The sequence below is a fragment of the Ricinus communis genome, chromosome 9, assembly GCF_019578655.1.
Source record: "Ricinus communis isolate WT05 ecotype wild-type chromosome 9, ASM1957865v1, whole genome shotgun sequence".
NCBI classification, from domain to species: Eukaryota; Viridiplantae; Streptophyta; class Magnoliopsida; order Malpighiales; family Euphorbiaceae; genus Ricinus; species Ricinus communis.
In genome coordinates, this window is record NC_063264.1 from 2,634,203 (window position 1) to 2,655,014 (window position 20,812).

General features: G+C 33.1%; 4 protein-coding genes and 1 long non-coding RNA gene across 6 annotated transcripts; 3 read left to right on the top strand and 2 right to left on the bottom strand.

The window, feature by feature from the left end:
* Nucleotides 1-1,573: 1,573 nt before the first annotated feature.
* Nucleotides 1,574-4,832, top strand: LOC8261463 (thermospermine synthase ACAULIS5). The gene is made up of 10 exons (XM_002516728.4): nt 1,574-2,006; nt 2,552-2,618; nt 2,718-2,812; nt 3,022-3,124; nt 3,524-3,612; nt 3,710-3,866; nt 3,963-4,038; nt 4,138-4,196; nt 4,295-4,431; nt 4,526-4,832. Exons 1-10 carry the CDS (start codon nt 1,858-1,860, stop codon nt 4,602-4,604), a joined length of 1,011 nt encoding a protein of 336 aa, XP_002516774.1. The 5' UTR covers nt 1,574-1,857; the 3' UTR covers nt 4,605-4,832.
* Nucleotides 4,833-8,759: 3,927 nt separating this feature from the next.
* On the top strand, nt 8,760-10,499 carry LOC8261462 (uncharacterized protein C24B11.05). The gene is made up of 7 exons (XM_002516727.4): nt 8,760-8,932; nt 9,028-9,093; nt 9,184-9,281; nt 9,376-9,413; nt 9,499-9,586; nt 9,676-9,885; nt 10,057-10,499. Exons 1-7 carry the CDS (start codon nt 8,884-8,886, stop codon nt 10,300-10,302), a joined length of 795 nt encoding a protein of 264 aa, XP_002516773.1. The 5' UTR covers nt 8,760-8,883; the 3' UTR covers nt 10,303-10,499.
* A 2,033-nt stretch (nt 10,500-12,532) lies between these two features.
* On the bottom strand, nt 12,533-13,414 carry LOC8261461 (photosystem I reaction center subunit II, chloroplastic). Its single transcript, XM_002516726.4, has one exon. It carries the CDS (start codon nt 13,273-13,275, stop codon nt 12,649-12,651), a length of 627 nt encoding a protein of 208 aa, XP_002516772.1. The 5' UTR covers nt 13,276-13,414; the 3' UTR covers nt 12,533-12,648.
* Nucleotides 13,415-13,712: 298 nt separating this feature from the next.
* On the top strand, nt 13,713-16,225 carry LOC125371100. Of its 2 annotated transcripts, none has more exons than XR_007217330.1 (3): nt 13,713-14,020; nt 14,754-15,340; nt 15,454-16,225. It is a non-coding gene; the product is annotated as an uncharacterized LOC125371100 (long non-coding RNA). The 2 variants fall into 2 exon arrangements; XR_007217331.1 differs by lacking the exon at nt 13,713-14,020 and adding an exon at nt 14,027-14,214.
* LOC8261460 (probable linoleate 9S-lipoxygenase 5) lies at nt 14,418-18,994 on the bottom strand. The gene is made up of 9 exons (XM_002516725.4): nt 18,395-18,994; nt 17,779-18,068; nt 17,149-17,389; nt 16,639-16,977; nt 16,420-16,505; nt 16,222-16,329; nt 15,799-16,103; nt 15,443-15,706; nt 14,418-15,354 (listed from the first exon to the last, which is right to left on the bottom strand). The coding sequence occupies exons 1-9, from the start codon at nt 18,612-18,614 to the stop codon at nt 14,586-14,588; spliced, it is 2,622 nt and encodes an 873-aa protein (XP_002516771.2). The 5' UTR covers nt 18,615-18,994; the 3' UTR covers nt 14,418-14,585.
* Between the last annotated feature and the right edge of the window lie 1,818 nt (nt 18,995-20,812).

The following is a 20,812-nucleotide window of genomic DNA, read 5'->3' on the forward strand; positions in this document are numbered from 1 at the left end:
TCTTTCTTCTTTTCTTTAATCAAGTTAAGAACAGATGAATTAGATCAATTATGGACGTTTTGATTAATTTAAATATTGAAATTTGATCTCTTAAATGTTTACTAATAATAACTAAACCCAAAATAACAAATTGAGAACAAATTCAGCTTAATAAATTTAAAAGTATCCTCCAAATTTAAGTTATATAGTATAGTTATTGACTATAATAATCAAATCTAATAATAGACTAATTTATAATTTTTTTTAATTTGCAGGTTTAGCGAGGTTCAAACTTCAAACTCCAACAACACTGAATAAATTTATAGTTCTATTCGTGGTCTTTTAAATGAAAGGCGGAGCAAAACACATCAGCCTGATGGCAATATTACCTATGGCCTATACCCCATAAAATGGGTTAATAAAGGGATCAAAGGTCGACACCTGGCAAAGCAAAAGGCACGATAAAGATACATAGGTAGTGTATTGGATCGAAGTGGTGACTGTTCCAAAAATGAAAAAAGAAGAAGAAGAAGAAGAAGACAGAGGTGGTGAACTCAATAGTCAATAGTGATAGGAGAGGTTAAAAGGTTTTGCTGAGTTTGATTATGGTGGGGTTGAAAAATTTTAATGGTGTTGGGGTTGTGGATTTGATGAATATATGTGCTTTTGATGGAGATGGTGATGGTGATGGTGATGATGAGTGCGCCTGGCATGGCACGCCCAGCTTCATCTTTTGTGAGAAGAAGCAATAAGAGATGGAATATGAATGATGGTTCCCACTGCACGCTCTCTTTCTCCAACCAAGATTTGCACACATTTTCGAACTAAAGAATATAACCACAATTTTCGGTAATTGCCACCTCTTCCCTATTCTAATCATCATCTTTTATCCTTTTCCTTGACTCTTCTTTCTTCATTACTTCTTCTTTCTTTCTTTTCTTCTATTACTATTTTTGTTATCTGTATTTGTATTAATATATTATAATGATGCATGTATGTGCCTCCTTCTCATTATTATTGTTATCATCCATGCATAATCATACCGATAATATTTTCCAAATTTATACATTTAACACGAGATTTTTATTTATGAAAAATGCTACTTTTAAGTGGTTTATAAAATATATATATATATATATATATATATTAATTGGAATTGTCTATGTATAAATGTGGATAATTGGTAGGCTAGAACCCTTGTATATTGGACCAAGTCTAGCAAGACTCCTACAAATAGAATTTATATAAATTCTATTTGTAGGAGTCTTGCTAGACTTGGTCCAATATACAAGGGTTCTAGCTCTACCAATTATCCACATTTATACATAGACAATTCCAATTGGGTTTCCTATCCTGTTCTCATCTATAATAAGCATGTACGTGGTCAAGATCATGAGGCTGTGGGCAAGAAAATGTGTATTAAAGTTGGAAAACATAGAAGAACAAATGGACAAAACCACGCGAGTGTCATCACAACCTTTAGAAATCAATACTGCGGTTCTTTTCACTTGTTTTTATCATTACTTTTCTCTTATATTTATTAAAATTACTTCACGAATTTCCAAGAGGATATTAATTTGGTAACTCTCTCTCTCTCTCTCTCTTCTTTAGCCTCACATCTACTTCGATAGATTTGCCCCTACTCTTCCATCCAAAATCAAATCATTAATTTTATACCCCATTTTCCATTACTCTTTTCTTTTCTTTTTCGATTTTTATGCCACCTTTTACCATTTATATTGCCCACTTCGCTAGCTCATTTCTCCCACCCTTTTCCCATTACTTGCTTGTGTCCACTTCTGTCTCTCTGTCTAACTTGATATCTTTCCCCACATTGGCTTGCTGCTTAGAGTTAGAGATATAGCGAGTTACTACAGTATGGGTGACATTGCTTGTTCTAATGGGATTAGTAATGGGACTAATGGGGTTAATGGGAAAGGCCATCCATCTCCAAATGGCTACAGGAAGAGTTGCTGGTATGAAGAAGAGATTGAAGAGAACTTAAGATGGTGTTTTGCCCTCAATAGGTAATGTACATATATACTCGATTGTGTCTAAAAGGGTTCTCTTCAAAAGAAAGAAACTTTTGCTCTTTCCTGCTCCTTCTTTCTTGATTGGTTTTGGTTTATCTATAATCCACCTCATTCATTTTGTATTCTAGTTTCTTTCATCCACAAGTGCTTCTATACTTATTCCGTAGTCTGGTTAGTTCTTATTTAGTGGCAGATTTTGCGGCACATATGTTTTCATGTTCACAAAGTTGTTCTACAGAATTCATGAGACAGTATCATGATAGAAGCATCTTAAAGCTAACAACTTTTTATGAAAGAGAGACAAATCCTAAGTCTAATCGGCTGAACATTGTTAACAAGAGTATCTTAAAAGCGAAAAGGTTATTAACATGCCACTAGCTATCTGATAGCAAAGCATGGTCATAAAAAAGACAGACAAAGGTCCAATAAAGAAATGGAATTACTAAGTGCTTTTTTTTTCTACCAACTTCACTACTTTTTATATCATTTCACTCATTTATCCAATCTCTTTATTTATTTATTGATCTTTGTTATTGCAGCATTTTGCATACAGGAGTCTCTCAGTATCAGGACATTGCCCTGTTGGACACAAAGCCATTTGGAAAGGTTCTTGTTTAGTGTTAATAAATTTTGGCACAAGAATCTTCCACTTCCAGAAAATAAGAATATGCACTCAACTGTATCGTTTTATCTATGATCTTTCAGGCTTTAGTGATTGATGGAAAGCTTCAAAGTGCAGAGGTGGATGAATTTATCTACCATGAATGCCTTGTTCATCCAGCAATTCTTCATCATTCAAAGTATATTTCTTTTCCCTTGCATTATCCATGTCCTTAGTTATCATCCATGTTCTTAGCATATAGTTGGCTTACAAATGTGGCCCCAATTCATATGTATGGTACTATAGTGCTTACTATTAAAACTCATTCCTTTAATCTTTATTTTATTTGAGGATTATATTTCTTTTATTTCCTAGTTATGAATTGTTTTTGGTTATAATTGGTCTTAGTTCAAAGACCATCTTCATAATGGGAGGAGGTGAAGGATCAACTGCAAGAGAAATACTGAGACATAGGACTGTGGAGAAGGTTGTCATGTGTGATATTGATGAGGTAAACATCCTTTTTGCTTCTTTTTGACTTTCATTTACATTTTCTTTTTTAAGATTATAAATATCTATTTTACGTTTTTTTCTCTTGGTCCCCCTAATTATATATTTGTTGGTTTATCCAAAATTACTTTCCAAAGAAAATGACTATCCAACATCATTATTAGTATGTTTCTTGTGAGTTCATTTCCATGTGAAATGTGAGCACAAGTCTATTTTTCATCTTTTCTTTTTCTGCTCTAGTGGTTCTTTTGTCTTATTTTCTTGTCATACTGAAATTCTACAGTCGGGTCATGTCTTTGATCATCAACATGTGACGATCCTACATGAATCAAATTCTTAACTTAAATTAAACATGACCAAAAACCAATATTTAACCCTTTATAACGATCTCATGGAGCAGGAGGTGGTAGACTTCTGCAAGGCCTACTTGGCTGTGAATAGAGAAGCTTTCTGTGATCCAAGATTAGAGATCATTATCAATGATGCCAGGTCCAATTCTGAATTTAACTGTTTATACTTATAATCACTACGGTTTATTGTTTCATTAAGAAGAAAGTAAAAGAAAAAATAAAATGATAATCTGCAGGAATGAGCTAGAAAGCAGGAAAGAATGCTATGATGTGATAATAGGGGATTTGGCAGACCCAATAGAAGGAGGCCCGTGTTACAAACTCTACACCAAATCCTTTTATGAGTTAACTGTCAAACCCAGACTCAATCAGGGTGGGATTTTTGTCACACAGGTAGCTGTAGCTAATCTTTATGTGTAACAGAGAGACACGAGACAGAGACGTGGGTAGATTTACAAGAACTGAACTTTTTTCTTGTAAATTCTGCAGGCAGGACCAGCTGGAATTTTCAGCCATACAGAAGTGTTCTCTTGTATCTACAACACTTTAAGGCAGGTTTTCAAATGTAAGTGCTATATTAAGTTTGCACGTAAACTAGGAGTTCAGGAGTTTAAAACCTGATAATCCAAAACTGAATGGCCTGTCTGATTAATTTCATGTGCAGATGTTGTGCCTTATTCAGCTCATATTCCTTCTTATGCTGATACTTGGGGATGGGTCATGGTAATTACACACAACTCTATAATTAGTGTTTTCTAACAGCTTTTTTCTTCCAGGAGAATTGCAGGAACTAATATTCATTTTCTTTTTTGTTACAACAGGCTTCAGATTCACCATTGGTGCTGAATGCTGATGACTTAGACCTAAGAATAAAACAGAAAATCAAAGGGGAGAACAGGTACCTTGACGGGAAAACATTTTCATCTGCCTCTACCTTGTGCAAAGCAGTTCGTAAATCGTAAGCCCTTTAAAGGTTCAGATACTTTTAATTTGATGGTAGTTACTGTTAATCCATAAATAATAACTACTACTATGTTGTTAAATTATGGCAGGCTGGACAATGAAACTCATGTATACACTGAAGGAACTGCAAGATTCATATATGGGCATGGCAAGCAAGATCATGCTTAAGAAAATTAATAGAAAGGAGCCCCTACCAAAAGCACAATAGTTATTTTTAAGAATGCAAGTGGAATATAATCTTGAGTCTTTTTTTTTTCTTATTTCTTTTTGGGTTTTTATATGTTTATTTATCTTATAAAGCATGGACCTTTTTTGCTTCCTTTTTCGCTTGTGTAGTTATGTACCTTAATGGTAAGATATAATGGTAATGGATCCTTGTTTGTGTTTCTATTATTATTTAGAACTTGTATAAATTGAAAGTCTGGTGGTAGGGTGAGAGATCACTTTAGAAGTGGATATCAAAAGTTCAATCTTTTTCATAGAATTAATAATGTGTGAAAAGTGATGCCTCTTTAATGGACTTGTTACTCGGGGAGAACTAATGTGAAAACAACATGAAAGGGTATAAATTAATGTCATTAAATCAGTGTCTTGATTTAGATGCAAAGTAAGATTAGTCCACGGACATTTCCATTCAAATTAATAAAATAAAAAAAAAGAAATGCGGCCAACACTCAGGGTGGCCACGATTCGGTTCGAGCCTAGAATTGTCTATGGGTCAAATTTGGACGGGATTGAAGAAGACCAGTTCAGTGTTTGGTCTCCCTTAATTAAAATTGGGACTGTCGATTTTTGAACCGGAACTGGCTGGAATCGACCGGAACCAAAACTATAAATCACAACCAATCAGTTCCAATGGTCATGGAACTGAAAACTGTCAGTTTTTTAACCGAAACTAGCGGTTCATGAACCCTCGCCACCCAAGAATCTTAAAAGAAGAGCAGAAGATATTTATCTGTTTTATCACTTTCAACTTTCAAGTAGTACAATTTAAAGACAAATAAGCAGGAAACCAAAAGATTTATTAAGTTCCTAAATGTTTTCTTCAATAGTATTGTCTCTAATTTAAAAATAAATAAAAATCTTATATTTGGGTTGGCATTTTCTATTATGGCTTTATTCAAAATATATATATATATATATATAATAACTACCGTTAACGGGTGGCAGTCAATTATATGTTCTTTTTTTTCCTAGATGGCTCATATCAAAGCCAAAACAGCTTTTTATTAATATTACATTGGTTAAAAAATTGGCAGATTAATACAAACTGAAAATATAGGGAAAAAAATCATATTTTATGGTGAGAAATACAAAATAAAAATACAATAATAAAACAACAAAATAACTGTAGAATGCACCATTCGAGTTGAATTGTAATATTTTAGCTATAGACATTTTCCCTTTTTACTATTTTACATGCTTTTTAGGGTTATCTCACTGATTTGAGAATTCAAGAGTTCAAATTACCATCAAAAATTTCCAATAAACCTTTGAACTCATTAAGCCTAAATGGATGCAGCCAGAATCTCAGTTCAATAGGGCAAAAAATAAATATCAGCTGTAAACTCGAATTTTAATTTGAGTTAGAAAATACATTGCAAATAGATAAATGTTAATAAATTAGGAGCAATATCTATTAATTTTAGAAGTTGGATGGGGCAATTGACCCACTATTGGCTATAATTTTCTTTATATTTCTAGCTTTCATCATGAACGTACTAATTATGTTTTTAGTTTCTTTTATTCTTTTTGCATTTCTATGACCTAAAGCTTTCGAACCATCAAGCAATGATGCTATTACCATTTCTCCTATAAATAAATAAAAAAGAAACAGCAACAACTTTTGATGGGCATGATTGATTCCCTTTTGTAATAATAATTGGATGTACTTTTTAAGAGCAAAGCTTGCTTAACAAAATTATTTGTTTTGAGTGATACCCTTGCCAGTGTAATTGCATTGCATGGCTGGTTGCCACGGGTAGCACGGGCCATCATCACCGACAACACAAAACAACAATCAAAAAGGGCCTATTATTGCTCCAACCCATCATCATTCCATGCCTTAAGAATATCTTTTGCTCTTCCAAAGCCTTAAAGCCCTTACAAACGGCCCAGCCCATTAACAACTATTCAACGATTACAAGGTTTCTTGCCCTGGCCTTTGCTTCCACAGATGAGGTCATGGTCCTGGTCATGGGAGACATAAGCCAACGTTTTTAAAATCGGAATTTGAGCATGGTTCTTGGCTTTAGCGGTTGTACGATTTTTCCCGGTGTAACTGGGAAGAGCAAAATCTAAAATAATAAAAATTACTTTATTATTTATTAATTGTGTTATTATCTTATATATATATATATAAATAAGTTAGAGACATAAAATATTTTCCACTTATAAAAATAATATTTTCTCATGAATACTTGTTTTTTCTACTTATTATTATATTAATGTATAATTTTATATTTTCAAATTATTGTATTGATAATCTTGTAACATAGTTAAATATTTTAAATAATATATTATTTCTTAGTTACATGTCAATAAATGATGTTTGAATTAAATTGTATTTTTATTCCACAAATAGTACACTAATTATGTTCTTATTTATATATAATATATATTATCAAATATATTTTATTGGATTATTATTATTATTATTAAATATATTTATACTTATAAATATTTTTAGATAAATTTCTTAATTAAAATCTATAAATCAGAAATATCTGTAATCAAAGTAAAAAGGTGGATGGCTTAACACAGGTCATCATCACCGACAAATAATAACAATGACAAAGGCCTATATAGTACGCTCCAATCCCCATCACTATTTCGTGCCTCCATAATTGTTTCTGTTTTCCAACATTTTATCTCTTTGGAAGCCTTATTAGGGCCTCTGATAAGGGCCCAAACCATTCTCAAGTATCCACAATTGCCTTCTCTGCTTTCTCAACTATCCCACATTCTGCAGACAAAAGCCAACGTTTTACATGGGAGTTTGCTTTTTTCTTTCTTTCTTTTTGTTTCTTCTTCTCTCCATTACTGTCGACTGTCAAGTCCGACTCTGAAAATATTTTTATTTTCTTATTATTCGTCAGAGTTTAATGGCCATGGCCATGGGACCATTATAAAAATAGTCGTCATCATCATTATATAATAATATAATATTAATATTAATCGAGAATATATGAAAACTTTAAATTCAAAACTTTTCTGATTTTTACTGGAGAGAATACTAGCTTGATATTTTATTTGTTTAATAAAAATATATGACAAAGTGGGAGTTAGATTGGACAGTCTATTTAGTTAAAAATTAAGAATCTGGGCCCCAAATAGCTTTGGAATGTTTAAATTAGTATTACTTTAACATAGGTTTCTAATTGGGACCATTTATACACTTTCAGAAAAGGAAGCGATTGATTATCAAAAACAAAAAACAAAAGCTCTTCCAACCATTAGGATCTGTTTTATACAATTAAAATAGACCTCTAATATAATTATTTATAGGACTGTACCCTTTAATATTGTTAAAAAGCTCACCACACGTGCAATATAAATATGACTTAATTGTAAAAAAAATTACATATTTTACATTTATTATTAAATCTAGCACATAGTTTATAAATTTTTAACTTTAATAACATATTTTAATATTAATTTTAATTTTAGACTCCGGTGAAATTATCGATCAAATTTATTCACGTAACATAAATTCTGATAATAATAAAAAAATAAAAAACTGAATTAGCACTCTCATTATTAAAATATTATCGTTTAAGTATATAAAATTAATAAAATTTTAAAATTAAAAAAATCTATTTTTATGTATTTAAATAATAATATTTTAATAATAAAATAAGTCAATAATTTTAATATTAAGTCAATTTTTTTTGGTATTGTCGGAATTTACTCAAAATTAATAAATTTAATGAATAATTTTACTATGGGTTAAAATTGAAATCAATTTAATACTAAATTAAAAATTAAAAATTATATATTATATTTGATAAAAAGTGGAAAGTTAGACAATTATTTTTCAGCCTATAAAATATCTCTGTGGAACTTCCAGAGCAAGGGATCGAGACACTTGTTTAGACAAGCACTAACTTCAAATTTACTGAAATGCCCACCTGTGGAAATTGATCTGAAGAAGGACAATTTGGCCTTTTGACAGATTACTAACTTTAGTGGCTAACGCGTGGGCCATTTATCTAATCAGCCAAACGACTCGCTGTTAGGTAAGAGATTTGGACAATGAGTCAGCACCATCTCTCTCTGTCTCTCTTCCTCTTGGCCTTGCCTATAAATAAGCCTCCCCCTCCCTTCTTCAAATTCTCTGCTTTTCCTTTCCAACTTCCTATTTACCACCAAAAGCCTCTTCTCCTTCTCTTAGCAATTCTCCACTACTTCTCTTATACAATACTCAGGTCGTTTCATATTTTGTGCAATGGATTGTTCAGGCGCCACCAAAAGTCCTTTTGATTGCCTAATTTTTGGTAGCTAATTACATCTTTGTCTTTCTTTTATTTTAAACTTGAAGAGTTCTGTTCTGATCGCATTTTGAAATTTTGTCTTCCGAAACGAAAAACAGATTTGGATGACACTCTGTATTCTTCAAAGCTTGGAATAGCAGAAGCTTTAAGGAAAAACATAGATGGTAATATTATTGTAATAAGAATTCAATTATTTATTAAGCCTTCAAATTTAATTAGCTAAACACAAAACCAACTCCTGACTTTTCTTGCAGATTTTCTCGTTGAGAAATGTGGATTTGCACAGGACAAAGCCTCAAGTCTTCGAGTTGAGCTTTTCAAAACTTACGGCAGCTCTCTCGCCGGTTTGAGGGTAATTAATTTCATCATGAGTTATAATTAAGCAGAATTATCAGAATCTTGAAATAATTTTTCTGATTATTTTGTAAAAAAATTTGTGTTTTCAGGCATTAGGCTACGATATAGATGCTGATGATTACCACAGGTGATTATCATATCAGATCCTCGATTCATAAATAAACTCGCGGTGATTTATCTATTTATTTACGATTCTGTTTCTACGTTTCCAGTTTCGTGCACGGAAGATTGCCCTACGATTTAATCAAGCCAGATGGTCAATTACGCAACATCTTACTAAGCATTCCCCAAAGAAAATTAGTAAGTTATAGGAAAAACCAAAAATCCAACAAATGAAACTGAAGTAGTTATACACTTCTAAAATATTAATTCAATTTATTTTACTACAGATATTCACCAATTCAGATAGAAATCACGCGATGAAGTCCCTGGAAAGACTTGGAATTGAAGATTGCTTCGATCAAATCATATGCTTTGAAACTATGAATCCAAACTTATCAAGATCTACTCGTCCGGATGAGTTTCCTGTTCTTCTCAAGCCATCAATTGATGCCATGAAGATTGCTCTCCACGTTGCTGACATCAACCCTTCCCGCACTGTATGCCACGAAACACCCATTTTCCTCACATTTAAGTTATGGCAATCTGTTGCTACAGTTTACTGCAGACTGCAGAGCCACTAAATTATAACTTTTTGATTCTAGATTCTTTTTCTTTTTACTATTATTCTAATTACTTTATCATTATTTGGCACCGTGTATTGTTGGCAGTTGTTTCTTGACGACAACGTACGTAATGTGGCAGCTGGAAAAGCTATGGGGCTGAGTACGGTTCTGGTCGGAAAAACAGTGAAGAGTAAAGAAGCTGATTATCTTTTGGAGTATGTAATTAAGCTACCACAAGTGATTCCTGAAATTTGGATGAGTGGAGAAGATAGTGGTGGTGATGGTAGAAGAATTAGTCGGACTAGAAGTGAAATGGATTCCATTCTTGCACCCACACCAGTCGGAGCTTAGTCTTCTATTCAAAATCCCAAATCAAAGTGACTCTTTGTTACTCATTAATTTGGGTGGCTGGGTTGGCACTACTTACAGTGTACATGTACCAAAATTTGATGAAGAACTTGTCATCAAATGTGCATATATGTTAATTATATGTGTAAATGGTATGTCCATATATATATAATAAAAGTTGTATCTGCTTGCTTGGATCATTGTATGTTGATGTTGTAATTAATGACATGTCTATTTTACAATAAAAGTCTCATCGATGCACTCGACCAATTAAAATAAAACTAGTTATTTATTTCTACTTTACATGATTATTATTATTATTTTTTTAATTATAAAATTAAGTTAATAGATATAATTTAATAAGTTTTTTAATATTTAATATTAAAAAATAATAGCAAAGTAACTATTTTTAGATGTCCTTAAATTATTTAAAATTTTATTAATTGAATTAAAAAGTAATTTAGACCCAAAAATAGAAAAAAATTAAAAAATTAAAATATCAAATTTATATTTTTTTATATCAAACCGATAAATGATTAATACAAATTTATTAATTTTAAATAATAAGACACATGCTATTTATTTAATACCAATACATAAAACGCTCATAATATATATTATTTTTTTATTTATTATAATATATAAACCAAACTTATAAAATAAGTTTCACATCTATACTTTTTCCTTGTCTTTCTTATTCTTGTTTAGAAAAGCTTTCAGAGAATCAAATTAAGGGCTTGCATTTCGAGAAACTTCTAATCCAATAATAATAAGGTAACTTGCTAAAAATTATAGATGGTTTACAACCTTACAGGATACATAATTTAATTTGTTGTCAAGTTCCACGTTCGTCCACTATGGTGTCACCTAAAAGGGTGTCATGAGATAACGATGTGCAACAACACCTTGTCTCGTCTTAATAATATTATATTACCAAATTAATAGAAAACAACACATACCTGTAAGCATAAAAAATATATGATGATGGTAGCTAGTTGTGTGGCATTCAAAAATGGCTGTCGTTTTCAATTTTTATTTTTTTATTTTAATTACTCAGGATCACATATTTAATTTGTTAACATGTACTACTACTTAGTGATAATCGCCATTACAGACTGTGTAATGGCATCGCCGAGCATTTTACTTAAAAGATTCAAATAATGGATCGGGACATGTGCTGCTTCTGCTTACTTTATTTTTACTTGTCATTGAAGATAACGATGGATTATGCCAATAAAATTATTTAAAAAAGGATAGCGATGGATCGCGTGTTGGATTGGGATGGATTATGGATATGCCATGCCAGCATGTCCTTATCAACGTTTTCATAATCAACTCAACCCAATTAACAATCGATTAGATTATTAACGGAATCCCTTTTTTTAATACTAATCTGTCATGGAACCGACACTCCATATCATAGCTTAAAATAATGGGGAATTAAATGCTACTTTATAGGACTAAATTTGGCTAAAATAATAGTTGTGAGGTGAAAACGTTGGGTTCCGCATTATGTTCAGTTTATTGTAAACATTCTTTCTTGGTTTATTAATTACAAATTATTTAATGCCTTAACATAGAGAATTAGGAATATCATATTAAAACTATTCCTCTCTTTAATTCTCGAAAAGAAAAGAAAAAGAAAAAACAGTTTCTATCAAATTTAATGAAATCAATCAAAGGGTTCGTTTTCTTTTTTCTAATTCAGAACATGGATGAGTTATAGTCCTTAATTTTAGACTAGCCCGACTTCAGACATAACCTGTTCATTGCTTAGCTCATAAACATTGAACTGCATACTGCCCCAGCAAGGCAGTTCCGAGAAATGTGGATTGGTTATCCTAACAGATAGTTTCAGGAGAGAAATTTCACCTGCGCAGTCAGTGGAGATCTTTCAGGACAGCAAGTGTCAACTTATTGCAACTGTGCTCATCCCAGCACAACTCATTCCATTTCATATTTAAACCCAAAAAGGAGCAACTTAGCAAGTGATTATTTTTGTATGTAAAATTGTTTGCTTAAAGTTCGTATACAAAGAGTTTGTAATTACAATTAATTTTATGAACTGTTTATTATATATTTCATTCACTAACATGAAATGGACCTTATTGAAAATGAAGTATCAAAATGATTCATTAAAGTTGGTATTTTTCAGGAAATTTCAATAACCCTATCAGTTTCAACAAATGCGCCTAACACACATAATAATCATACTCCATGTACGCATACATAATTTCAGCACCCAATATTTGCTTCACCAGCAGCTTCTTAAAAATAAATAAAAATACAATTACACCAAATCACAGTAAAAGTAATCTATACTCACAAATACGGGATATTACCAAATCATTACAAATCATACACTTGCTTCCCAGTAAACTTGACCTCAATCGGGCTAACATTCTTTCCGATTGACCTAAAATTCTGCCCTACACCTTCACGTCCGGGGTTAACCTTCTCAGGGTACACCCCATCTTTAGGGTGCAAATATTGGACTTCTCCATTAGGGAAAACTCTATAAAACTGGTACTTAATCTTGTACTTAGACCTAAGTCTAGTACCAAGAGCCAAGCACTGTTCTTTCCTAGCCAACTTAAGCAAGTTAGGACCTTGTCTCATAATAGCTGCACCACCAGTAGGCATTTCAAAGATCTGTTCTTTTGGTGAATCCCAGGTTATGACATAAAATTCTTCAACTTGGGCTTTTCTTAACAGCCCGCCAGTGCTGCCACCAAATATTGGCGATGGGGTACTTGGGTCCAATTCTGGGGGTGTAAAGCCAACAGGGGCCTCCTTAGTTTTGCCCTCTGCAGCTGCAGCCTTGATAGTCTTTTGCGCTATTGAGTACTTACGTGGCTTAGCAGTTGGGATTGAAAGAAATGATGATTGCTTCCATGGTACAATTGCATGGTTACTTGATTTTGGGGTGGAAAGAGTGGTGGGTGTGAAGAGAGAGGCTTGAGTTGCCATGGCCATGATGAATTAAGGAATTGAAGAACTGAAGATGGGTACTGGCTTATGGACTGTTTTGAGATGAATAAAGATAGAGAAGAGGTTATTGATTTAGGTGTATGTCGAACTTTAGATGGGTGGTGGGTGCAGAAATATGGATAAGGTGATATGGTGAGACCAATTAGAGAGGTTGATTTTGATATGTAGCCTTACCCACACCTCATTTCCCCCTTCTTTTTCTTCTTTTAACATTTATGTTTCTTTGTCAATAGTATTCACCTTGCACCTTATCAAGTGCCTTGATTTATTATTACCAAGCTAGATAGCTGGATTCCCAATTATAAATAAAATTATACATTATTTATATTTAATTATATCTCTTATACTATAAACTCTTAACTATATATATGATTTTAATCATAAATCCAAGGGGTAATCCATTTTTATAATATCAGGGAGGAAAATAAAATTATTGTATAAGCCATAAATTTAAAAATTATTAATCTAATAATTCCTCGCCCTAAAATTTCATTCCACTTACATATTTTAATTTTTTCAAAAAAAAAAAAAAAGAAAAGAAGAACCTGAAGGCAGGTAAGAAACGACACCGTATCCAGTTTGCGGGACTGGAAGAAAATTTCAACGCTAAATTGGCGGGCTTGACAACTGTCAAGAAGAGCGATTAGTTATTTCACACGAAATCGGAAGATAGAAAAGGACAATCTTTTGCCAATACGGTTGCTGGGTTTCCATGTAAAGAGCCTGCAAAGTTACAATCTTGCTCTAATTTCTCCTATGTTTATTTCGCTTATAATCGAATGCTTTCTTTCTGTTTATTCTCTACGTTCGTTTGGCTTGAACTTGTACTGGTTATTAGTTATTCTTCGATGATTTTCTCGTTTGCTGAAAGAAAGGGAAATAAGTGTTTTTTTTTTTCTTGTTTTGATCTCAGCTTGCTGTATTGTACGTATCTGTGTCATTGATTTTGTTAAGTTTCAGGGAGCTACAAATTTTTGGTATAATTATGCCAATGTGACCTAGAGGATAGATAGAGGTTTCAGTTGCCATGGCTGATTTTATCAATTTATATGTTTGTCACATATAGTTTGGCTTTATTCAACTCTAGTTTCAACATAACAGATATATCTCACTTGTATAGGTATAAGTTTACACTCAATAGATGCTTGTGATATATATGTTAGAAAATTCCATAATTACTTGCACATAATTCCTTTTACTAGTTAGATAAAAATAAATTTGAATACAAACCACTAAGCTGCCCCTACTTACATAATTAACTTAATGAATGCTATTGCTGTTTTGATAGAAAAGATTTATATTGATATACTGTTGGGAATCCCCTTGCCAGTGAGTCCACCCTGTCTAGATTCATCTGAGGTGTTAGGAAAAAGTAAGGTGTAAGGCACCTTGACTGGCCCAATTCTGTTCTTGTATTTATTGTCACTGTTCATGTCCATGATTTTGTTTTCAATTTCTTTCAGCCTTTCTGAAAATCTTTCAAATGCTGCTAGTGGTTCACGATCTGATGTCCATTCTGCTGTATCTCTCTGCCCAAGGTATACCTCATCAGTTGGATGCCTAGATAATATCTCGATTAGGGAAACACCGAGGAGAGTTTGTAGTTGGGCTGTGATTGTTTTTAAGAAGGCCAAGTTCGGATCTTTCTCAAGTTCAGTATACTCGGGGGTTCCTGGCTCAGGCATAAATCGGCGACTTACGGTTGGACGGTTAGGGAGATAGCCAGCATAAGGGTATTGCCCAAAATTGACAGCTGCATGGAGCGCTGAAGCTATCCAAATGATGATTGTGCATGTTTGCGTAAGATCAGCTCGTGTCTGCATCTCAGGCCACCATGGTTCATCTTTTTTGTCACCATGTCCCTCATTACGGATCTCTGCCCACCAGGATTGAAGTTCAGTGTCATCCCGAACCAAGTCATCTGTTGGATAGTAGAAAGCACAATATTCCATCACCCAAGTTTCAATTGCTGACCAGACTTCTAAACCATCAACAGCATAAGGGTAATCTTCTATCAGAAGTCTCAGACCATGTCGTTGGCTTGAATCTGGTACTGCTACTCCTCTGTAATGTAGCAGAAATTTTTGTTTCATTAAGCATCAAAAATCTTAAGACATGAGAAAGTTTTACAATTCAATTTTTTGTGCTTTACCTCTTGAGCAGATCAGCAGGGAGTGCATGCTCAGTGAAAACCCAGCTCTTGTAAACCACAGAAGATAATTCCATGGCATATTTGGCTGGGAAAACAGTTATCTCAAGTATCCCCCCAGCATTGATGAGAATCTGCCTAGCCAAGGCATTTATGTTCATTGTATCACGGAAGTGTGGATGCAGAAGCTTATAGATTGGGTGAAGTACACTTAACTGTCTGTTTGTGGCAATAATAAACGGCTCTATAGCAGCATGTGTGTTCAACCTGCAAATAAGCACAAGCATTCAGGCATGCAATTCTAAAGTAGGACCAGCTTTTTCCCTGTGCCACGAAATTGCCTCATTTTGAAATCATACCAGTGGCTAATAAGCTGATGGTATCCAGAATCATTTACGGCAGCATAAGCTTTTGCCAGCTGCCACACTGAGCCCTCAACACCATCTTCTGCCGGAGTGAAAACTTTGCTGACAGCACCATGACGTTCCCCTTGTGGATGCGGAAGACTTAGCTCAATTGCCAATGGCTTCAATGTCCCATCATCTTGCAGTAAAAGGATTGTTCTTGTAGCATAAGTCCTTGTTGTTGTTGAGTTTATTTTCGTCAGGTATGGCATCAATGCATCATGATGATCTAATATAAACAACTTGTTATTTCTGATTGCCTATATCAAGAAAAAAATGAAACATACAGTTAAGGAAACAATTGTAATATCTCTTAATTGCAATGTATATGGCGCTTTGATATCCAATAAAGACATGAGATAAATGAAGTGTGTTTACTTGATCTACTGTGAGACCGTTCATGCTCTTTTCAACGTGCTCTTTTGTGATTGAACTTTTCTGGTTTCCATATTCTTTAGGATCTAGCTTGCTTGGCGGGGGAAACTCCTGCAAAGTTAATTTAGTATAATGTCAGGGCTAAAAGACCAGAATATGATTAAAAATAATTAGTTGGTTTAATAGAAGTTATGTATTTACTTGGAGGCGACTGATAATAACTGGGTTGACTCCAGCAAGCATCTCTCGTGCAAACTCTTCATCTGTCCTCCAAGCAGACTTGTCCTCTGCAATTATGCCATGAAAGCCTCATGATGTACCAGGAAAATGTCCAGAGTAAATGGAAATCAAGCTTTGTAAATCTCAAGCCAAAAGGGAGAAAAAAGAAAAGAAAAAAGAAAAACAAAACCAAATGTATACCTTTGATCACGTCAGGCATTGGGAATTTGAGGAATCGCTCGCCATCATTACGAACAAGTTCCTTGAGCATCTCCCATGGGATGCGATTCCTTAATTTAGTGGCTTTGGTCCCACTGGGTAATTTAATACCCCCTTCATAGAGCTTAAGAACATCTTCAAAGCTGTCAAACTCGTTAATAGTCTTGTCACATAGAGATTTGATCTCTGGAACTAATACCTGAACCACGGATTTCAGAGCATAGGCTAGGAAATCTGAAAATTTTATGTGACCAAATCGTTCATCTCTTGGAACATATATATCTAGATTTAGAAGCGGCAATCTGCTCTCGGAATTGGGGTCTGTTACACCGACAGAACATAATTGGTGATTGAATTGTTAAAAAGCGAATGCATCTAACTTAGAAAGTAAATTTGTAACTATTAGATGTTATTCCTGTTCTATGTGCTTTATTCATCCAAGGTTTAGGACATCAACTTGAATAGTCTCCAGCTGAATTGTACATGCCTAACCTGTTTTTGTCGGTTTCCGACCAGTTCTTCCTCTTCGAGGATATGGATACTGTTCACTTCCGCCAAGAACTGGACGTGCATACTCTTTACCTTTATCTGGACTTCCCAAATCATTGTAGTAAGCATAATCATACACTCTATCCCACTCCTCTAGCTTGCCTTTTCCATTTCCACGCAAATTGATTAGCTCTTCTTCTCTATATTTGCGTAAAGGCTTAGGTGTCTGGCATGGAAGGTAGGTCTAATGTACATATCATAAAGTTGTTAGTGAATTAATCTTTTATTACTTACCCTATCCTCACACATCAATAAAAATTGATAAGAACAGTATGCCTAATGCATTAACCATTAAGAGATAAACAACAGTAAAAAAAAAAAAAAACTCTGTATCTCAATCCTTTAAGAAATTGACTGTCTGGGAAATTACTACTCTTGCGGATATTACCACGAAATCAAGGAAAGCAAATAAAAAGACTTTCTGTAACTGGGGTTGAAACTCCAAAAGTAAATAAAACAGGACACTAGCTACTTGAAACATATGCTAATATAGGATTTGATGTATACTGTAAAATGACTACATAATGGATACCCTCAACCTCTAGTTTAATGGAGAAAGATTCAATTATGTACCTTGTTAGAGAAGAAGACTCGATCATAATTGTAACAATGAGCTGGATACACCCAAGAATTGCAGACAAAATGTACCCTACCATGCCCAGGAACATCATCTAAAGTTACTGTTTTGAGGTATAACTGGCTATGATGATGATTTCTAATTATAAAAGCTCCAGGAACTCCCATGCTCTCATCCCAGTCAAAAGTGATGTTGAAAACTGTATCCACAGCGGTTATTGGAGTAATACTTCTCACCCATTTCTCCAAGTAAGCCACTTTTCCAAGCTTCCCTCGCAGCTTGTTCGCTAAACAACAAACCAACACAAAATTTTCCCAGTTTTTTTAGCTTTAAAGAAGAAGTTGAAGTTGCAACACTTATAAATCAATAAACGTTGAATTTGATTACGTAGTTCTTTCTTTTTGTCCCCTTTTTGGCTAGAGAATGTGAACAATGGGTAGATGAGACTACAAATAATAGACTGGAAAATGTGAAAAAAAAATCAAAAGAAGTCAATTGACTTTATCAGATTAAAAAAAAAAAAAAAACGTCCTCCACTATTTTTTTAATCCATGTTTCTCTTTTCCTGCAACCATTCAAAAGATGTTAAGAGAGAGAAGAAGGAGAGCTGACCTGGGTCATGATGTACGGCACTAATAAGCTGCATAGAAACACCTTTCCCCAGCAACTCATGAACTCGATCAAGAAATGAAGCTTTAATGTCACTGAAGTCGAGAACATTTTTCTTCATCAAAACCACTGTTCCTTTGATCTTAAATCTCTCTGTCACCGTGCCGCCGTTTGGCTGATTTCTAGGCTGCGCACAGAAGACTTCCATTGTTTTCCGAAACATATCTCGAGTCTGAACAATACCTATCTAGGAATAAATACGTAGAAGAGAGATGGACAAGAATAATAGGGAAAGATTCTTGAAGTGAGAAGTTGGTGTTGAATAATGGATTGGTATTAAAAAGAGATGGCAAATGTAAGCAAAGTTTATGGAAAGATTAGCAATGGTTTAGCCCTTTGTTTGCGTGTTTGAGGCAGTAATATTTCTTCAGTCTCTGGACTTGCTTAGACTCTCTGAATTTCCAAATGTTTTACCCGAAGTCTTATAAATACTGTTGGCGATAACTTATTAGTGGGTATTTATTTTGTTTCTTTTACTATGACATAATTAAGGAACCAGATTCCTCCGTGTCAACCCCAAAACCAATAAAATACATCTTTCAGCAAAATAAACTACAAACTTTGTTGTACATTTGATTCTTGTACTATTTTGTATCCACATAGGAACTTCTATATGTCCGTATGATCCCTCAGTTCACACTGGTTTCTCGTAGATCTCCAGACAAAAACATTGATTCCTTTCTGGGATCTTTGCTTTGCTTTAGCTTTATAATTTATTATAAATATGATAACACAAAGCTCACTTATTATACTAATATTTGGTATATGACGGTAACTCAAATATAAGGATTTTATTAATAATTAATAAATAAAGCTATATATGACTATCCAATTGATTTAATTTATGGATATAGATGATGAGTCTATAAAAAAAAAATTTTATTAGACTAGAATAATATTATGTAAATAATCATCTCGTTGCCATTTTTAATTATGGTATATATATATATATAATGTAATTATAATTTTTATTTTAAAATTTAATAGAATATAATAACTAATATAAAATTAGATATATTAAAGTATATTATTTAAAAATATTTAGTGATATTAATTAAAAAAATTAAATATTTGTTCACATGCTAAGAATAAAAGAAATTAACATATACTAATTATATCTATTATTACGAAAAATTTTGTACCATTCACTCAGCAACTAATGATTTTTGTTTAATTATTGTATTTTTCCTTCTTAAATGTAAGCTTTGCTCTCGCTAATAAAATTGTTCCTCCTAGAGTTCATTTGGTTGGTGAAAAAATAGAGTGAGAAATAAATGAGAATGAGGGTTTCTAATTATTGGTATTTAGTTAATGAAAAATCACTATATAATTGGAATGAAATTATCCACTAATGGAAATCATTTATTTGTTTTCTATTGTTTCTCCTCTGCTTTAAGGAAAGAAAATCTTTCTTACTGTGGAAATTAAATTAAATTGATTATAAATGATCAAATAAATGAAATAATAATTTATCATTTATATAAATATTTTCTATATATTTATTGTCTATAATAACTATAAATTAAACATCATTATTTTTTTAACTATAATTAAGCACTATTATGATTTCATATTGAACCAAACGATATATAAATATAATCCTTCCATTTTCATTTTTAGTTCTTTTTTCATTTCTAACTTTGAATGAAACGGATTCTTAAAAGTTTCGATTCGTGGAAACAGCTCTTTGTGAAAATGTAAGGAGAAGATTGTGGATGAATGTGCATCATCTTCTACCCCTGTGAGAGCCGAAGAGCTTTTCCGTGTTCCTTAGTAGTTATGCAGGCATGTGTCTCCTCGGTAACCTTGCTGGAAGACTATATCTTACAAGCCTGTTTATCCGGACACTATTTTACAGGGAAATGGATGGTAAAATCGGATGGAATGCCACATAACTTTTTTGTATAACCTGACTACTTTTGGACGAGTGAGTGAAGCGCATTATAAATGGTTTATTATTAGATAAGAAATTAATATGTATCTTAAGTATCAGAAGTTGGATATAAATCATCAGAGTAAGAATATATATTATTTAAAGATGATTTCCATTACGTATTTTGCTATTTCTAAGCCTCTTCTTTTGTGTTGTATGGTTTTATAATAATTTAATTTTCAATGCGACCTGTGTGTATGCTTATAAAATACTGGAACTGAAACTGAAACATTGTGGGGTTAGAAGGTTGTTACGTTAACAAGATTTTGTTATAACAGGGAATGGTAATAAAATTCTAAATTTGGAAAGATAATCATATGGTTAAGTTAATTGTTTGTTTCCATTCAAGATTGAACAACTGCCTGTTCCCTTTGTCGTGCTTCTGCATTAACTTAATATAGGAAATTGAGGGGACAGGTACCTGTTCC